Raw genomic sequence first — 19,701 nt, 5'->3', positions numbered from 1 at the left:
TTATTTTGTATCGTAACTTGTTTGAAAAATGTTATGAGATGTAACCAAAGTACACATAAAATCAGCATAAACTGATAAAGTATGATTTTAGCATAACTTGCTAAAATGGTTCAAAGAAAAAGTACAGATTAAGATTTGATTTCATTTGACTATTAGGTTAACTTTTTCCCCTTATATCTATCTATCTAAAATATTAAGAGCACACTATTAGAAATATGTATCAAGAATCTTTCTACAGTTAGTTTCCAAACTTATTTTTATATTCAGATGCCAAACAAAAATGAAAAAGAAATCATACCCGTAATTCCATTTTATGCCATGGCTGTTTTTTGGGATTAATGCTATATATTTTGTTCTTCTTAGCCATTACAACATATGCTTCATGACCTTGTCGGAAATAGTAGACCTAAGAGTGAAATGGGACAGTTATCTTAGAAGTTATGAAGACTTTTAGAAGTCAAAATGCTAGTGTATTGCTGTCATGTAATGCATGTATTCTCTTTTATCACCAATTCTTTGCTGTCTGTTTTTCCTGCATAAGTCACAGATTCTCAAATAAAATTAAGTGGACAGTCAGAGCAGGCATCACAGAAACTTTTCCTCATTTACAGAAAAAGTGGGAAAGGATTTACAACACCATTTTCAATATGAACACAATATCCTAGACTGCACATGTGAAATCAGAACAACATCAATAGCAAAACCAAAACCATCTATTAATCATTGCACTACAGCACAATTCAGTGACAGTAACATAAATCCCACTAATACACCTGCTCCTTCACCACTGTAAGACAACCCTAAGATAACAATCAGCCATCACTAAATTGAGTTAATTGCATCTTTTTTGAAGAAGATACATATTCTAGAAGGAAAATTCAGCTACTGGCTATTCTACTGGTAAGATCTTGGTGTTCGTTTCCATACCACCAAACAGCCTAACAAAGACAAGAACAAACTAAAAATAGATGTTTCAAGTGCTTATGACAAATCCTTTCAAACCCACCCATTACAAATTTCCACAGACTAGACTCTTGTTTGTTTTACCTGATCCTGATACCACTTGGATGAGGGCTTTTGTTATAAACCACTATTGCAATAAAGAAGCCAAAAATCTTACACTTACATTCAAGGAATGTTTGTGAAATGCAAAACTGAGCTTTTTGAAACTAATTAGAACAAAGATCTTATAAAGAAGTATATTCTAAATATAATGCACACCAAAAACAAATCCCCTAAAAAGGTCCCAAACCATAAACATGAGATTTCTATCAAGTAGGATAAAAGAAGAATAGCTTAAGTGCAAAGGCGTAAAACAACAACAAAAAAGAGTAAAGAGCCATGAATAAGTTTTAAAATACATTTATAAAGACAAACACTAATATCTGTATTTCCACATGCTTCACAAAACTATTGTATCATAAAATACCATAAAAAGTATCTGCCAAGTTTCTACATTAACTGTTACTGAATTTTCTTACTGTCATACGGCATTTTTTTTCTTTTAAATAGAGGACTCTTAAGCTTTACTTCACACCATAAACTTCTTATAAACTTGCTTTTTGGGGTATTTGACAGGCACAATGAAAAGCAAAAAAAGGGCACAGCAGTTACAGAAAGCATGGAAGTCAATGCACTGTCAGATCCCAACTGGCAGGAAGAGGAACAGAGGCTTCTAGGAGACCCCTCTAAAATAATAGCAACTTAAATTACACTTTCAACATTGTGATAATTGTTTCCTACACCTTAATGGTTTTTGTTTGTTATTTAACAACAACAACAAATTCAGCTGAGTGGCTCAGCCTACAAATAGTTCCTCCTACGTTTACTGTTTCTGCTAAACCTTCAAAAATACATTGTTTACAAAAGCAGAATATTTTTCCTTTGAAAACTGCTCCATGCACTGTGCCTTCCATCAAAATAACAATTCTGAAAGACATCTGTGGAAAAAATAATTTGTGCTCTTTTCCAGGAAATTGTATTTTTAATCTTGATCAAGATTTTGCTTCTGGATGTTTGTGGCAGTACCCAGACACAAATATTCTTTATCGCGTTAAAAACAGAATATTACAAAGACTATGTATTGTACTTGGGTAATCAGCCAGGCAAACTAGAGTCCCGTGTCTTTTGTATCTGTCCCCTATTCCTCAAGACACATGACAAAGGTCTTTAAATGGCAGTATTCAAAAAGGGAAAAAGGATGGTATGTGCTATTCTTATATACTTGGCATACCTAAATATAGCACTACTGTTGTTTCTTACTTGTTTGCACAGCTGTAAGAGAACAAATTTGAAAACTCTCTCCTTCCAAATCTTACGAAATGTATCAACCATCCCACCAAAATGTTCCAAGCCCACAGGAGACTTCTTCTCTCATCATATTTCTCTAATTAAACCTCTCTTTTATTTCTGTGGATCTCAAAAGTAACTTTCTAGTGAAAAGAAGCTATTCATCATCATAAAGCAAATCTGTGAAAAGCAAACAACACAGAGAATTTTAGACTAAGCAGCTTGATTACTAATGTATTCTGTATTGATGCAACTAGTCCTACTTTCTAGATGCAGCATAGGAAATTTCCTGTTCACCAATATAAAGAATTTTTCAGCAAAAGAATGTAGCCTACTTAAATATTCCTGGTACGCAGTGCATAAGCTATTCAGCAGGTGCCAAACCAAACACCAGAGTTTATCTTACTAAACTGGGGTATGATGCCGAAGTCTCCTGGGTAATGTGGTACAGATAAATCCCTGGCTGCTTCACTGTATCCAGATGCTATCAGGCACCAAATGTATTTGTTTGGATTTGATCTTTTGAACAGCACAGTCTCCAAAACATGTTTGCTGGAGGGTATAAGTACGTAAGCATGTTCTCCATTGCAACTCTAACTTGAGTTCGTATTTCCCTTGCTCACTAATGATGCGAACATAATTCTTGCTTAGTTATGCTGCAAACTGCATCAGTGAGGTTGTCCAGTAAAAGCAAATGCAAAACTTATTGTACATGCAACCACTGCTCTCCATTCAGTTTCTAAGGTGATACCAACAAATGGCTGCAGCTCAGGAGCAAAATTAACCAACTTTGCCACCAAGTCAAGTATTTCTCCAACTATGTTCTAAAGATCTGACCTACACAAGAACTCTGTTTAGTACCTCAGAAACACACTGCTCCCCGAAGAGCCAACAGACTACACATTACAGAATAAGCCAGCTATTTCCTCTTACTTTAACCTGCGGGAATTTAGGAAACATGCACAGGCTCTGGTGTTCAATATTACTTTCTATTTGATAATACTTATTCATGAAATTCACCATACTGCTCACATTTCATATATTCCAAAATAGAAATTGGTGAGTGTCCTTTTGATATTGTATTCTGAGACATCTGAGCCATGTTTACAAAACGTTTTCAGTTTAGTTCAAGTAAAATGTATATATACAAAATTATTCTTGTGGTTTTCTGACTTAAGAGACTAGCAGAAGTTTTCTGGCATCAGCCATGTATGTGAAAAAGAATAGCATCACAGCTTGTTTTCAGATTAAACGAAGTTTTTAAAAAAACACCACCATCACTTTTTTCTTTCTCTCTTCTTTAAAAAGGTTTCATTCCCAGTTTTTACTTCAAGTCCCAAACAGAAGTTTTCCAAACAATACTTAAATTTGTATTTAATTTCATACGTATTCTTCAAGGTACAAGATGCTCTACCACAAAGGCCTAGTTGTACTAAAGCATCTCAGCTTGTATAAGTGTGCCCTAAGTCACACACTGAATATAGTACAAGAAGGAATGTTACTGTAACAGCAAGGAAGACAAAGGTCAAAGCACCATTGTGTGCAGAACATTTTTTAAGTATGGGAAAGACTATTTGAAGCAAATGCAGACTTCATCCTGATCAAAGAATGTTTTGAAGAAAATCCAAAATATTCCAATAATAAGTGGTACTAAATTTCTGGAAAAAAATGCAAAGACAAAGACAAAAAAAAGACAAAAACAAGCTGAAGGAAGGAAGAACACAGAGGAAAAACTACAATACCTCATCCCCCATCTGCGGTACAAATGGACATCGACGAGGAACAGTGTCTGTAATCCATGCTGAAGGCAGCCATTCTTCCAGTGTCAAACCATTTTCTGCCAGAACTCCTACGGCCAGCCTCTAAAGAAAATGCACACAGAAGATTAATATGAGAAAAAAATAACATTTGGGGAATTCCTATGTTTTGGGAAGTGCTTTTTAAAAAATTGACTGCCATTCCTTTAATATATTTAAAGTAAAAAGGAAAGTGTGAAAATAAATCTTAAGTACAGCTTACAGTAAAAACAACAAGACCAAAAAAAAAATAATCTAAAGAACTAAGTTGTTTTTAAATATCAATCTTTTGCATTCAAGATTGAATTTAAGAATTACAACTCATGCCCAGAAAAATAAAACTGAAATACATCATTATTTTTAACCAATTAGACAAAATATTGAAAGACTACAACAAAAATTGTTAAATATGATCTAAAAATTGCATGCATATCTTCGTTTTTTACCTTTTTGTATTCAGAAGCCATAATCACAAATGTGTATTTAGCAACAAGATTCAGTAAGCAGAGAACAGGTTCTACAGTTACCTTTCCCATTCCTTCTCCTTATTAAAGGTATGTTTCAAACCTCCATCCCTCAAATATAACAGGCAACAAACAATCAGGCATCTCAGGAGTACTGAAAACTATTTTTGATCAAGCTTGATCTAACTAGTGAGATAACGTGTCTTAGGCTGAAAAAGAGTCTAACTAGTGAGATAATCACATGGTTGCCTTGGCCCACAAGACACTACAACTATACAGTTTCCTCCCATTAAGGAACTCTGTAAAATGGGGAGAAATAGATTAATGAGTGTACACAGAGGTAAAGCATGTGGAAATGACCTGGATTAGGTAAATAAAGGTTTCAGCACAACCATCCAAGCAAGGTTGCTTTAGAATTCTTAACAGAACCTTGTACGTGTACAGAAAGCTACATGGCCACTGACAGAAGACCCTGCACCACCAGACTGCAAATATAATACTCCAGATGTCATTCCAGGGCACAAATTCAAACATGGTTTCACCAGGATGGGACCTGCTTTGAGCACACCACTGGAATTTATCGCAGGAAAAAGCATACACACAATTAAAAACAACAACAAAAAATCAAAACAGAACCTTTCCAGTGTAATAAATCACTAATAAAGAAAGGCGTTATGGATTCTCAGGTTCAAACAGGTCTGTCTTGTGAAAAAATGATGTAATGTCAGAGCTAATTCTGTCTAGCTCATTGGTGAATTATGGGAAGGAAATAAGAAACAATCTTTAAACAAATTCCTCCCTTGTTACAATTTCACACATTAATCAGCAGTTTACAACCTTCTCAAAGCCGAGCCTGAACTCGGGCCACCACAGTTAATAATCATACTCAATAAGGAAGAGACTAATCCCCATGAATTTGTCTAGTAATTTCTGAAACTCTACTAAATCCCTTACTAATCAGCTCCATAACCAGATTCTATACTCAAGTTTGGTTTCAGGTTTGGTTTTGGGGGGTAGGAGTAGAATAGGGAAAGGATCTTTTTTGAGTTTCATGCCTGTTGTTGGAGGTTTCACTGCAACAAAATAAGGAAGGAAATCATTCCATATATATTTGTTTCTAAACCATTCACAGGCTTATAAAAGCTTTTTATATCATCTCTCTCCAAACTCTCTCCCTGTCAGAGTAAGCATGTTTGAGTCTGCCCTACCAAAGAAAAAAAACCCTGTACTCTTGTGCAAATATCACACGATTGAATTGACAAAAAAAAAAAAAAGAGACATGATTGCTCAGTCTTAAAAAGAAGTAATAAACTGAGGAGACTGTCAACTACAGCTGAAAAAAATAGGCACATGTTACACCAATACTCAGTATATCCCTATAAAAGGAATATCTGGTCTGAGATAACATGGCATTAAGGACATCAAAAATGTCCCGTAGGTGAAATGTCTTATATTTAGAAAGCATATAAGTACAAGAATCTATCATCACTTACAAGAGTCACTAAAGACTAGTAAAAGACATGTTTTCAAATTACGCAATATTAAGTTGCATACATAACCGAATCAGTCATCTAACTTTGTCTAAGACAGTAAGAGTGAACATCCTTTAATATACAAAGTGCATCTAACCTTTTGTTTTCTCTCTTTGGGTTTCCTCTTCTTTGGTGATGTTGATGGTCCATCTTTCTCCTCACTGCCTTTCTTCCTTTCCTTTTTAATTTGCTTCTTTTGTTTTTCAGGTCCTTCCTCATCTTCTGAACTACTTTCTGCTTTCTTTGTTTTAAGTTTAGGAATTTTCTTTGGTGGTTGCAGATTGATTCCTGCATCTGCTGTCCAGTCAGAATAATCACTAGAGTAGTCACTATGTATGACATGCAAAAGATAAAAAGATATTAAAAAGCAGAAGTTAAAAAGCTATTCAGAGTACATAAGTTTATATAATATGATCCAATCCAAGATTAGAGTTAACAGTCTAGATAACTATAATTTGTTTAAAAACGCTTCCTAAAAACCTATATTCTAACTACAAGTTAAATGGTAGTAAAACAAAAGACTTGAAATCATTCAATCTTGTAAGAAGCATCTTTTAGTATAACTAATAAATCTTAAATTTACTTGGTCAGTTCAAGATGACACATTTTAAAGCCTGGATATTGTTCTCATGACTCCTGTCTTTGAAGAACTTTGAACAAATATTAACAAAAAATATCTGCTCAGGAAGAAACAAAGAATGGGTTGAAACTACTTCAATCTTTGCTTTAATTTCAAACCAAGGGCCAGTAGAGGAAGTCACAGGAATCTACTATTACAGGCCTGAAACATGCCTGCAAAGTACAACCTTCCTGCAAAACCAATGGGAAGTACTTCTGCGGCTGGCAAACAAGGATGAAGCATTTCCTGAATTTTAGTTAATCAATAATACAGATGAAAACGAAATCCTGAAAGTTTTAAGTTCTTTGACATCTTCTAAATGTACATGTTTTAGTTATTACTTAATTGTTTACAGAGAAGATTACAAGAATATTTAAAATTTATAAGCAGGACTTTGTAAGGCATATTGTCACTTACCTAGAACTGCCATCGCTGTGCCATGCTCTTTCATCATCTTCTGATGTTCCACCACTGGCAACAACTACTTCACCTTCCTAAAAAAGGAGTGGGGAGGAGAGGGAAAGGGTAGGGAGAGGGAAAGACAATGCGTTTTCTTCAGAATTCAGAAATGATTAAGACTCTTCTAGGCTTTACATATCTTATAAACACAGAGCATTAGAAAAGTTTTACATTGTTAAAAGACATTTTAATTTGCAGATATTCAATTTACTTTAACAGACTAAATGAAAAGAAATGAAGTATCTATGCCTGGAGAGATGCACAATGGAGAGCAACATTTTTGAAGATATAGGCAATGGAACCATAAGTGCTTCTCAATCTCCATTTAAAAAGGCTGGCTTACCTTTTGAAAAATGATTTCCAAACTTTTTAAATGTGGCATTTCTCCATCTTTTCAATTACTATCAAATGAAAATTAGGACAAACCTTAAATACTCATTTCTCCACTGTAGCTATCTCACAGAAGCACAGGCTGCAAGGGACCTCTGGAGGTCATCTTGTTCAACCACCCTGCTCATGCAGGGCCACCTAGAGCAGGTGACCATGCTGACAAACTATACAGGCCATACTGATTAGGCTCACATATCTAGGAAAGATTTAACACCACACACATTGACTTTGCAAAATGCTTTTGCAAAATCCCATTTGTTGATTTTTTTTTTTTTTTAGGCAAAACTAAACACATGCAACAGCTTTTGAAACATGACCCAACATCTACTTTTAAAGAGATGAAAGAAAGCCCACAATGAAAATGTAACCTGAGTTTCAACTAAGAACTAAGTTTAATTAGCTGAAGCAGAAGCTTAACAAATAGAAATGGAATTTATAAGACTGCCTTATGACTAAGGATCTTACATCTGAGGAACTGTGTCCATTTTCTAACTCTTCAGGAGGTCGTGCAGTTTCTTCTAATGCGTATCTTGTACGGTAGTTGTGCTGGTTAGCTTGCTGTTTTCTTGAGTCACTAGTGTCTAGTAAATGATCATGAGAATGGTTCTGTGAAGACATGAAAATCAATACAGATCATTTTTGAGTATACTTTTTCACTAATACATAGAATTTTATTTAGCAGTAGTACTGGAGGAAGCAACTTTTGCAGTAGCAAAAGGATGCAAGTTTCAACATTAGAAAAATCAAAACAAGTCACAAGTCCACAACTAAAGCTGATGAATAAAACACATGCATGAATATCTGAATATAAGCACCAAGTAGTTCAGTATATTCTGGGCAAATTAAAATTTATTCCCAAATATTAATAATAAATTTGTATCTTAATCATTAATACTCATCATTCTCAACAAAGTACATAGAGAGTTAACCAATAGGCTGCTAAGGGTTTATAACAGCTCAAAATTACACTAATGAAAATGCCCAGCAGAAAGGGAGCTCCTACAGAGAGCTCTAGCATGTGTTATATTGCACCTGAAGGGTCATATCTGTTAGAAGAGAGAGACCATACAGTAATGCATCCTTTAGTCATCCCTGTATGACAAGAAATGGCCTTTAAATGGTAAGATGATGCACAGAAGAGTTCAATTGAATGCAAGTCAGTTGTAAAGAATCTAAATTCTTACAAAGCTTAGAATATGTAACGCAAACACTTGCTCTTAATACTTGAATGTAATCCTGCATTAGTCCCCCACCCCTACAAAAATCTAAGCACTATGATCTCAATTTCAATAGTTCTGTTTAATTTTTTTTGGCATGCGTACTTGAATTTTGGACTTGGTCAGTCCCACTGAAATAGCTTCTGTATACTTTCCTAGATGCCACACAACGTGGTATCCTTCCCCAGTGCTCTAATTCTTCCGGAAGGGAAATCTCAGATATCTATTAAGTGCTGATATGTTTGAATAAACAACACCAGAGATGAAGCAAAAAGATCTGGAACAGACCACAGAAAGGTGCTGATATTATCTGAGCATTCTAGTAGGATAAGTTGCTTGTACCTACTCCTCTTACATTTTTTCTTCTGGAGCAGTGAGATCTTTCCTGTCCCAAATGATGGAAGTTGCTTCATAATGTTAAATTTTCTCACCAAAACCAAAAACTACTTTCTGTTGAAAACTGTAGTAAAGCTTGGCTAAGCAGCTGTGTCTAAGACTTGGTTTTCCTAAGCTGAATGCAGAAGACTGACGGTTACAGCTCTTCTCCCACTCTCCACGTTGAAAGATGCATGCCTTTTTCAGGAATGACTGCGCCTCTTCACCTGGATAGATCTGTGCAATTACACTACAGTTTTCACCGAAGCGCATAGGACCAACACACACTGCTGTATGCTCTCAAAAGTGAGATCTCTATTTCTTTTGTTCTGTCCAGTGAAAACTGGGGAAGTCACCAGTGTCCTCTTCCTGAAAAGCTGACAGCACAGCTACAGGAAGACACTTCTATCAGGATTGCTCAAGTAATCAGCATTTCAAGATTGCCCACACTTTTGAAACCTGGGGCATTCCTTCTTCTGGATTCAAACTGGCAGCACATTGCAGATCTCCTCAAGCTGCTTTGACCTTACTCAGAACAGCTTTAAGGCAGCCCTAAGACTAGCTGCTGAGCCCACCACACAGTATGTTCTGCACCCCAGCCTTCTGGGGCTGCTCACTTCTTGTCAAGCTCTCAAGATTGATTGCTGAAGCAGACAGGACACAAAAGCCAACATTACAACAACTTGCTTCTGCTACTTTCATAGAACACTCGCTGGGAATCACTGCTTTTTTGTAAAGCCCATCCAGCTTCTAGCATCATGAAACGCTGCGTGAGGAAGCACAGACAACACAAATGGGATCACATAAACCCAGTGAAACCAACCAGTCCAGTACTGTTTATAATAGCAAGGATGCATTGTACAACTACACTATTTTTGTCTTCTTTCTAGAAATAAAGCCTCTAAAGTTGTACACCCACACTTCTATTCAGAAGTAAGATTTCTCAAATGGTTATTATAAATATAGCTTTACACTACTTACACTGGAACTATGGATTCCCCGAAAAACTGAGGTGCTTTGCACTGCTGTTTGGTTTTGGAAAGAGTTCTTCTCTTTTGGCAGTTCAGAGGTTCACAAAAAATAAGTAAATCACTCCCACACAGGGAAGTGCCCATCAAAGCAAGTAACATCACTGTATACATATTGCACTGTGGTGATGCCAAAGCCTAACAGACTGATTTTGGAAAGATACAGTATCAAAACAAGATTTTTTTTAAAAAAATGTTATCCATGACACAATCACTGAAAGGTTGAGGTTGGAAGGCACCTCTGGAGCTGATCTTGTGCAGCTGCCCTGCTCAAGCAGGGACCAGGAAAGGGACCAAAAGGGATATATCTTTCGCATCTTGCCAAAAAATGTAACTTAACATCACTCCTACTCAACGCAGCTTTATCAAAACATGATTAGAAGCTGTAGGTCAGGCAGATTCTCATTTATTCGGTGGTAGTTGAGTGGCAGTAGGGTAGAGTATGAAGGTTTGACTGGAAAGAGGAGGTATTATAAGCTTTTCTGGCAAAATGGAATTCATCACCAAACTCTGCAACAATGACTGAGGAAACACAACTGATACGTTTCTTTTTTCAGTATATACCCTGAAGAAAGATCTTGAAATTGCACTCTTAACTCTAATGGGAAGTTTGAAAATAAAGCCAAGATTACCTATGATTTGAGGCTCAATCATCACTTTCTCTCTCTCTGTATACTTTGATGAAGTCATACATGCTGACAAGTACCTTGTACCATATCCAAGGCTTCCATTCAATATTAGAGCACATCTATAGGTACATTAGAAATTACAGCTCCTGTCAGAACAGTTTTTCTGTGGAATACAAGTAATGGTATTCCCTGTATTTGAAAGGGACAAATGTGTCATCTGGACGGAGCTGAGGGACTTGTTAACACCATTTATGAAGGATCAGTTGATACCCTGGAAACTCACTGGTGTCTGAACAACTTCCACATTAGAGAACTGAATTCTACTGTCCTTAAGACCCTCGAGTCTACCATGAAGCACAGATTTGCTGTGATTTTATACAGGGTTACAGTGATTTTGAGAAGCTAAAGCTAGAAAAATTTCATAGCATTTCTTCACCAGCAGGATCTACTCTCTGAGAGTTGTTCCTCTTTCCTCAAGACAACAGGAATTAGCCTTTACTAACAAGTCAAATGGCAACAGTCACAAACGTGTCCAGTAACAGAACCTCAACATCAACAGATGCTCACAGCCTCTTTGAGACAAAGAAAGGAAATTCTGGTGTTTTTGGGGGTCTGTATATGATTTTCCCAACATTGTGATTGAAACATTATGATGAGAAACATCAGTTTGCCAAATAGTCTATGTAATTGTTTTAATTACTGACTAGATAGGCTATTTAAATGCTTCTACCCAACCAGAACCAGTTCTCTGGAACTTAAATTTGTCTGTAATGAATGTCCATTCTTATTTTTCTGGAGAGATATGTTTTCATTACTGAAGTTGTCAGTATAAAACTTTACTCAATCTTAACATTCTTCACTGACTGAGTTCTCCCCTGGATGACAAATAAAATACCCCCAAGCTGTTAGTACATAAAGCAGTTTCTATTTCACAGAATCCCAGAACGAGTGAGGTTGGCAGGGCCCTCTGGAGGCCATCGGCAACTGAGCTGGGGCAATCCAAGCTCAAATACAGGCTGGGTGGAGAACGGATTGAGAGCTGTCCTGAGGAGAAGGACCTGGGGGTGCTGGTTCACAAGAAGCTCAACATGAGCTGACAATGTACGCTTGCAGCCCAGAAAGCCAACCGTATCCTGGGCTGCATCAAAGGTAGCGTGGCCAGCAGGGTGAGGGAGGTGATTCTCCCCCTCTACTCTGCTCTCGTGAGACCCCACGTGGAGTGCTGCGTTCAGCTCTAGGGCCCCCAGCACAAGAAGGACATCAAAGAATTAGAATGAGTCCAGAGGAGGGCCATAAGGATGATCGTGCGGCTGGAGCACCTCTCCTATGAAGACAGACTGAAAGACCTGGAGTTGTTCAGCCTGGAGAAGAGAAGGCTCCGGAGAGACCTTAGAGCGGCCTTCCAGTACCTAAAGGGGGCCTACAGAAAGGCTGGGGAGGGACTCTTTGTCAGGGAGTGTAGGGATAGGAGAAATGGGAATGGATTTACAATAAAAGAGGGTAGGTTTAGATTAGATATTCAGAATAAATTCTTCACTTTGAGGGTGGTGATGCACTGGAGCAGGATGCCCAGAGAAGCTGTGGATGCCCCATCCCTGGAGGTGTTCAAGGCCAGGCTGGATGGGGCTTTGGGCAACCTGGTCTGGTGGGAGGTGTCCCTGCCCATGGCAGGGGAGTTGGAACTGGATGGTCTTTAAGGTCCCTTCCAACCCAAACCATTCTATGTTTCTATGATATCATTTGATACGTACTCATTTCCAAATCCCTCTAGGACTTATCTCAAGGAATTTTAATTATTAGTAAGCTTCTCACCAACCCAACTCCTCCAAAAAGAGAGCTTTAAGAAAGAATAAACGAATTAAGAGTATGAGTTTTCTCTTCGACGATGCTATCACGTATCCTTATGGTTTAAGTAGGATTTATTTAAACATCTTTAGTTACTGAATTCACCAACACTTACTGTATGGAAAACGTATTCACACACTCGAGTGCAGAGACCTTGACTGTTTTCTATTTCCTCAGAACAAAGGTGGGAAGCCACTGAAGGATTTGTTACCAAGTTATCTTAACCTTATGTTCAGGGCATAGAATCCAGATCAGAGATCTTTCAGATCAGAGATAAACGAAGGGCACACTCTTCTCTGGGTCAACATAAGAAAATGAAGAAAGGTTTTCCTATGCTAGCTTCCACTCTTTAGGATTTTAAGGGTACAAAGATCCACAAAGAAAATATGGGAATCCAAAGAGTTCAGTGCTGCCTTTAAATTTAGGAGACTAAAAAAAAAATTATCTGAGGAAAGTTCTTTAAAAGAACATCCACATTAAGTTTCTTTGTTTCAAAGATGTAATAAAAGCAATTGCTGAAACTGAAATGCTGGACCAGCTAGTCTACTCTGCTATTTTTTATGTCCCAGTGATATTTTAGGAGAACTATAACCCAATGAGAAATTTAAGGGTAAGCTGGTAGGAATTCACAGAGCAGGAAGGATTTTTTAATTGAGCTGTAGCTGAAGAAAAGGGGAAAACTCTTGAGCAATGCAACTGTTTAAATACACTGAAGAAAGTCTGTAATTCAACACCAAAATACATCCCTTCAATTCAACAAACAACTTTCTTAAAATCTGAATTTGTGAGGGCCCTCTTCTATTATTCCTGAGAGAAAGAAAGAGTTACCACGTTTATGGTACCCTGGTAACCCACCCATTGGCTCTGCCACGGCCACGTCCAAAACAATAAAGGACAAAGAGCTTCACTCTTCTGTGTACAAAAACTGGCAGATAAATAAAACAAGCTATATTTATTTAAATAAAAATATTTTCATATTTAAAATCATTCAAATCTAGGGCACTTGTTTTTAATTTTAATTTTAAAAATTAAAAATGTCTTAAATTTTTTCACCTTGAATCCTGTGATTTTTACTTTTCAATAGACAACATGCAGGCATTCTTGGAGGCACAAATTTTACTAAGGTTCTAATTAAGGGTTGAAAAGTCTCATCTTGAGTAAGTGTACTACAAAAGCCAAAGCATGGGTTCTCCTTTCAAAGTTGTTTAACATTTACTTCTTAAATTACACAATCTGGCTCGTTATTTGGCTAGAAAAGCACAGATATGCATATGATGCATAGATAAAAATTTGTTTTAATAAACAAGACATAAAAAGATTTTTGTAAATATGGAATGTATATCCTTCATATTTTCTTACCAGTATAATGATGTAAGATTAATTTTTTATAGGTTATATGAAAACATCAAGTCAGTTAAGATGACAGTTTCATTTTTAGTACAATGCATTCCCTTCTATCTATTTTATCTATCCTGTTTTCCTCTTTTCTGAAAAATGCCCTCCAGATCCAGCAAAAAATGTCTTAGAAAATCCCATAAAAATAAATACCTACATCTTTATTTGTAATGGGAAAAGTATTTAAATGAATTAAAGAACTATGACTTAAGTTTTAATTGAACCTTTCCACAGAACATGTCGAACACTAGATAACAGCATTAGGATGTAGTGATCAACAGTGACAGCCAGCCTACAGCAAAACATGTTCCCAAAGCTAGATTTACAGGGTCCCCACTTCAGGGGCTTCTAAGAGCAATCCCAATTTATTTAGAACATAGTGAAACATCAGTATAAACATGTATCCTCAATCTGGAGAGGTAAACAAATTCCTGTACCCGTTTTTCAAATTTAAAACTGAGAAGAGTAATATAAATTCACGTGGCCTATGAAATTCAATTTATTTTTATGCTTCTTACTGTGATACAGTACAAATGACTATTTACCTTAGAGAAAGTAGGTATTTTGTTCTCTCTCTGAATGTGACTCATTACATGTTTTCTTTTCTCTTCTGATCGATACACCCTTACTTCTTCTTCTCCCTTTGCTGTTCTCCATTCTTCCTGCCTACTGAAAATAGAAAATTAAGATGTTAACTTTAAAGCAAAAACACTACCACTGACAGAATCTCTTACAAATCACAGAATAAATGTTCAATGGTTATGACGTGCTTTGAACAGTAGTTTCTTTCTTTAGGGACAGAATTTGGCTTCAAATACCCTTTCTGAACAAAGAAAGATTTCAAGTGGCAAGCATTGAATACATGGTTGTGTTCTGTTCAAAGGACATCTGACTTAACTATTCCCAAAGCCATGACTCTACATTCGAAAGCAATTTTCCTGAGAAATATTCACAGAGTATCTAAAACATATAATTGGAAAGTACTCTTTCTTGTTTATTTACAAGATACCAACTTTAAATCTAAAGAAAATCTTCATGTTTATACACCAGCATTGTGTCTTAGGACAGTAACTGTCCTCTCTTAAAAAGATTTCCAAAATTTTAAGCATTCACAAAAACCCTTGGTTATCTAAGAATTTCAATCTTGTTTCAAAAAGCTAGAGCAGTCTGAGTATAACTAGTAGGGGTTTTTTGCCTTATTGATATAAGTATTCATCACAAGACAATGTTACTGAACAAAATAAAGTTATTTCAGGTTTGAAAAATCAAAATTCATCTCTGGCACTTAATGCCATGTGTCAGTGTTCCAGTTTAAAATGTCAGAAACAAATGCAGTTAAAACATACCATAATCTTAAGCCACAAATCTGAAAACATTTAGGCAATTAGATTCCGCTGCATATACAAGTTAAATTACTCTGTCATTTATTAAATGGTTATTTTTTATTTGCATGACTTGTGTAAATTGAAGGTGTTACAAATGACATGCAAACAGATTTTGTAAGAATTATGAGACCAGAGAACAGGTAAATACCACACAAATAATGCTGTGACAATGTGACTTTCAAAACCGTTCAATTTAACAAAATTCACCAAATTAAAATTCACTGCAAACTGGGCCTATGTTTACCTGGCCACACCAGAAGATAGTTCAGGCACTACAACCCTTCGACTCCAAGCGACAAGGTCCCGTTCAGTGGCTATTTCACTTCTTGGTGCATTACTGTGCATCTGACGCACACCTTCAATTTGTCCACTACGTCTTAATCCTATATTTGGGGGTGAATGAACTTCAGAGGTAGAACTTACAGATCCTAAAATGTTAAGAAGTGATAGCTGTACTCAAATGGAAATTTTACGGGCAACAATTAAAAAGAAAAACTCAAAAGAAAAAAGAAGTATTTAACCTAACATATTACTTCAGAAGAAGGCAAATATTAAATTAACTATTTCAGCATTTCCTATAACTTCTGAAATGCGCACACTGGAATATGTATAGGGCTGCAGTACTCCATTAAAAGATATATATATATATATATATATAAAAATAAAAGGAGCAGATGCATCAACACTCAAGTGAAGCAAATATTTCATTGGTTCACTGCTGTTTAAAAACGCTTTTGAAAATGTTTACAAGAAGCTGACCAGTGCTAATGCACTCTGGACCCATTTTATAGAACTGTGGGCTATCTCACTCCATTCACATACTCCTCAAACTATCTTCTACCTTCAAAAAAACCCAAAGCCACAACATTGAGAAGTATTAGAAACAACCAACCAACCAACCACAACAAAACATTCAAGTTCCTCCAAACATCTACAATTATAGCAAAGATTTCAACATTTTTTCACACTTTTCACACACGTTATTCTTACTTACTTGGATAGATTACCAACCATGATTTTTTTTTTTAAAGCATTGAAGACTACCCTGTAATCTACTGCAAGATATTAAAGCATGGAATAGCTGTACTGAGAAACAAGTTGATCTTTCCATTTTTCTCCCTATTTTCTTATTTGAGATAATTCAGGTTTCCCTCAAACAGATGACCAATTCCAGATTAAGCAGCAGAGTGGTTAAGTCTAAGGGAACACAGTTACTGCAAGTTCCTTGAGCGAGCATACAATAACTTTAAGAAAGATAAATTTGTAATGTTAATAATTCTGAGATTTTGCAGAAGAAAAAATAATAGATGGGAAAACTGAATGATTTTCTGTCATCCTGTACCTACTTTCTAGTAGTTGAAGAAAGTCGTGCACAATAATGTGTGATTTACATTTTGCAATTGTCAGCTGGTTCCGTTGAAAAAACAGAACACCCTCTCCTTATGTAATTTACCTCTGCTTATCCGGCTGGTACTACTAGTTCCTGCCTCCCCAGAACGTCTCTGATCCTGCTCTTGCTGAAGTCTTTGAATCATGCTATCCAACGGACTAACTTCTTGATTTGCTTGTTGACTAAGAACTTGATTCAATCCTGTAAAGACACAAGACAATAACACCAAAATGTTGAAGAACCTTCTATCACAAACTGTTCACTTATTTTAGCTTGTCAATTTGCAAGTAGAATATATAATCACATGCTTAAGTACTAGCTAAAGCATATTTTTAACATCTTTTTTGTGTGTTTGTTCTTGTTTATAAAATTGGACAACTTTTTCTTAATATCAAGAGCGTTAAGTTTCCTGGAGCAGGGTGAAGGTGATCACACATAACTACTGATAAAGGCTTAAATTTTATCAAGTGCAAACAAGATACAGAAGCTTAATACAACTGTTGTCAACTCAGTCAATGTAAATTATCCAAATGTGCTCTTTGCCTGCCTCAAATGCACCACAAAACACTTTGGTAAAAATTTAAATGAAAGAACTACATCACGAAGGTCTAACTGAATTGCAACAGTATTATCTATACCAGAGAATTGCAAGCAGTCAGAATGCTTGACTGAGTTCCATGGAGGCAGAATGATGACACAGGTAAGTAATGCTGATTTTCTTTGGTACATAGAACAATCCAGGAAAACTCCTTTAAGGCAGGTCTCTTGAGTAAAATACTGGAAATAGTTCTAAAAGAAGGGATTACAAGCTGACAATACTGTTTCAGTGCAGCAAACTATCTTTTGAGATAGCATGTAAGCATAAACAATGCAAAACCTCTTTTTATATTCACAAAAAAAAAGTTATGGGAGAAAAAGGCAAGGATTACAGCACTGATTTGAAAAGAAAGTCAGATACCTCATTACAAAATACATGGTGGAATGGAGTGGAAGGAAACTCTTGTCAATAGAAGCAGAACTTCCAAAAACTTTGTAATGAGGGATGACAATGTTCAAAGAAACAAGCTACAGAAATTATTTTCCCAGTATCATTCCAAAGAGATATGGTATAAACTTTGCAAGATCAAGAACAAGATACTACAGCAATTGTGCTATGAAATAAACACCTTTGATTATGGCTAGAAGGAAGCAGCCATTTCTTAAAAGATGATGTTATGCAGACAGAATGTAAATATTTAAATGCTCTCAGAGTTTCAAAGTTAGTTTAGTTGAAGTCAACTGCCCCAAAGCAGCAGAACCTTGAAATCAATGAATGAACTCTGGTATAACCACAGCTGGGTGTTTTCTGACTTGTATAGTAAGGCAGTCAGATTTATTTGGTGATCTTATGAGCAGACATACTTTCTCACAAAAATAATGGGAAATACTATAAATAACCCAAGAATGATCTTAAAGAAACTACTACCTAGACAAAAGGAATGTTTTTTAAGTATCTAGCTTCTGAAATGTTGCCTTCACAAATTCAAAGTTCAAACAGATCAAATAGTAAAGACACTGGTGTAAACTTGATTTTTTCCTACATATTTGGTTTAAAAGATCTTCAGGTAACATCTAAGGAGTAAATCGAGCAAGATATCTGAATTCCCCCTACTCTTCTAGGCCCCTACAGAAAACTTCTTGACAAGACATAAATTGCCAGTGCTCTGAGGGAGATCCATCAAATCCCACAATAAAGTCTCTGAGAGCAAGAAGCTTCCTTAGTGGAGGGGAATATATGAAATACACCAGCACCGTTTAGCTCTGCATAAGACTGTATATACTGTTGCTAAACTGTAAAGACGTAGACAAACACCCTTTGTCTCTCCATCTCTCTGTCAGCCCTGCTGATGGCTTCCTGCTATTAAACAAAATGCTATGGGCATCATCTGGCACTCATGTGTCACCATTAAATTTAATACTGAGTCTGTGTACACGGTCTGACTTGTTTCAAGATATTATATTGGAGAACATGCCCAGGACATTTTCAGATTTGGAGGACTGAAGAATGTCATGGCTCTATGCTGCAACTGTAGCAATGAGGTAAAATCATTTCTTGGAACTCTAATTTTGCTTCAAAGGCATTAGCTGAAAATTTAAGAGAGAAAACATGGCATATGTTCACCAGAAAGGCTTTTTTCCTTCTTATAAATGCTTCTCAGGTAGCCTTTCTTTCTATAACTTTGGAGGACATGTTGAAATGCTCCTTAAAAATGATTATGGAAGTAAATATTCACCAACTTGTCATCCTCAGGTCTACAAATGAGGATAAACATCTCTTCTGGGAACAACACTGACAGTTAACTTTCCTGGAACATCTGACATACCACAGACTTGAATATACATAAGCCACTATTTACAGGTGCACAAAGCTTTCCTATGTTTTCAAGGATATCCAAATATTAAACAATGCCTATCTTGAAAACATTTACAGCTACTGTCACCAGTCGCTGTTTGCTCATTCATACTGATATTGAACTAGTAAAACGTAATAAGTAGGCATTTTTTTTTATATCTCCACTCACGTGGACCATATTTAAGCAGTTTCCAATAGCCACTGGCCCATAGTATGCATGTTCCTCACACATAGTACACATGGAGAATATGACTTTAGAGGAATGTCGTACATTTTGCATTCTCATCAAGCCTTGAGAGCTCTCAAACCAAACCAAAGCTTATATTGAATGACTGTCTTCATCTACAGAGGAAGAAAATTTTGCATGTTTCAGGTGTCCTCTTGTTTTTCTCTTCTTGTAGGTATTATCCATTCCAACTGATCTGTGGAAGATCAGTCTATTTCCTAGGCTTTTTGAAGTAGGAAGTCTTACCCCAAGGAGATCAATTGAAAGCTC

The 19,701-nt window shown here is 36.3% G+C and overlaps 1 protein-coding gene across 5 annotated transcripts in view; it reads right to left on the bottom strand.

Moving 5' to 3' along the window:
* Window positions 1–19,701, bottom strand: part of PHIP (pleckstrin homology domain interacting protein) — a 115,597-nt gene that overhangs the window by 27,180 nt on the left and 68,716 nt on the right. For 4 of the 5 annotated variants that reach the window (XM_066994625.1, XM_048065349.2, XM_066994627.1 and 1 more), the window contains 8 exons: window positions 16,877–17,014; window positions 15,668–15,851; window positions 14,584–14,707; window positions 8,015–8,155; window positions 7,118–7,194; window positions 6,179–6,410; window positions 4,032–4,151; window positions 299–406 (listed from right to left, as the gene is read on the bottom strand). In XM_066994625.1, coding sequence (XP_066850726.1) covers window positions 299–406; window positions 4,032–4,151; window positions 6,179–6,410; window positions 7,118–7,194; window positions 8,015–8,155; window positions 14,584–14,707; window positions 15,668–15,851; window positions 16,877–17,014 — 1,124 coding nt within the window. The remainder of the gene's footprint in view (window positions 1–298; window positions 407–4,031; window positions 4,152–6,178; window positions 6,411–7,117; window positions 7,195–8,014; window positions 8,156–14,583; window positions 14,708–15,667; window positions 15,852–16,876; window positions 17,015–19,701) is intronic. The other variant, XM_048065350.2, reaches the window with a different exon arrangement.

Source organism: Anser cygnoides, chromosome 3 (assembly GCF_040182565.1).
Source record: "Anser cygnoides isolate HZ-2024a breed goose chromosome 3, Taihu_goose_T2T_genome, whole genome shotgun sequence".
Lineage (NCBI taxonomy): Eukaryota > Metazoa > Chordata > Aves > Anseriformes > Anatidae > Anser > Anser cygnoides.
Note: the sequence above shows the minus strand (reverse complement) of the source record. Positions and strands in the feature narration are given on the sequence as shown.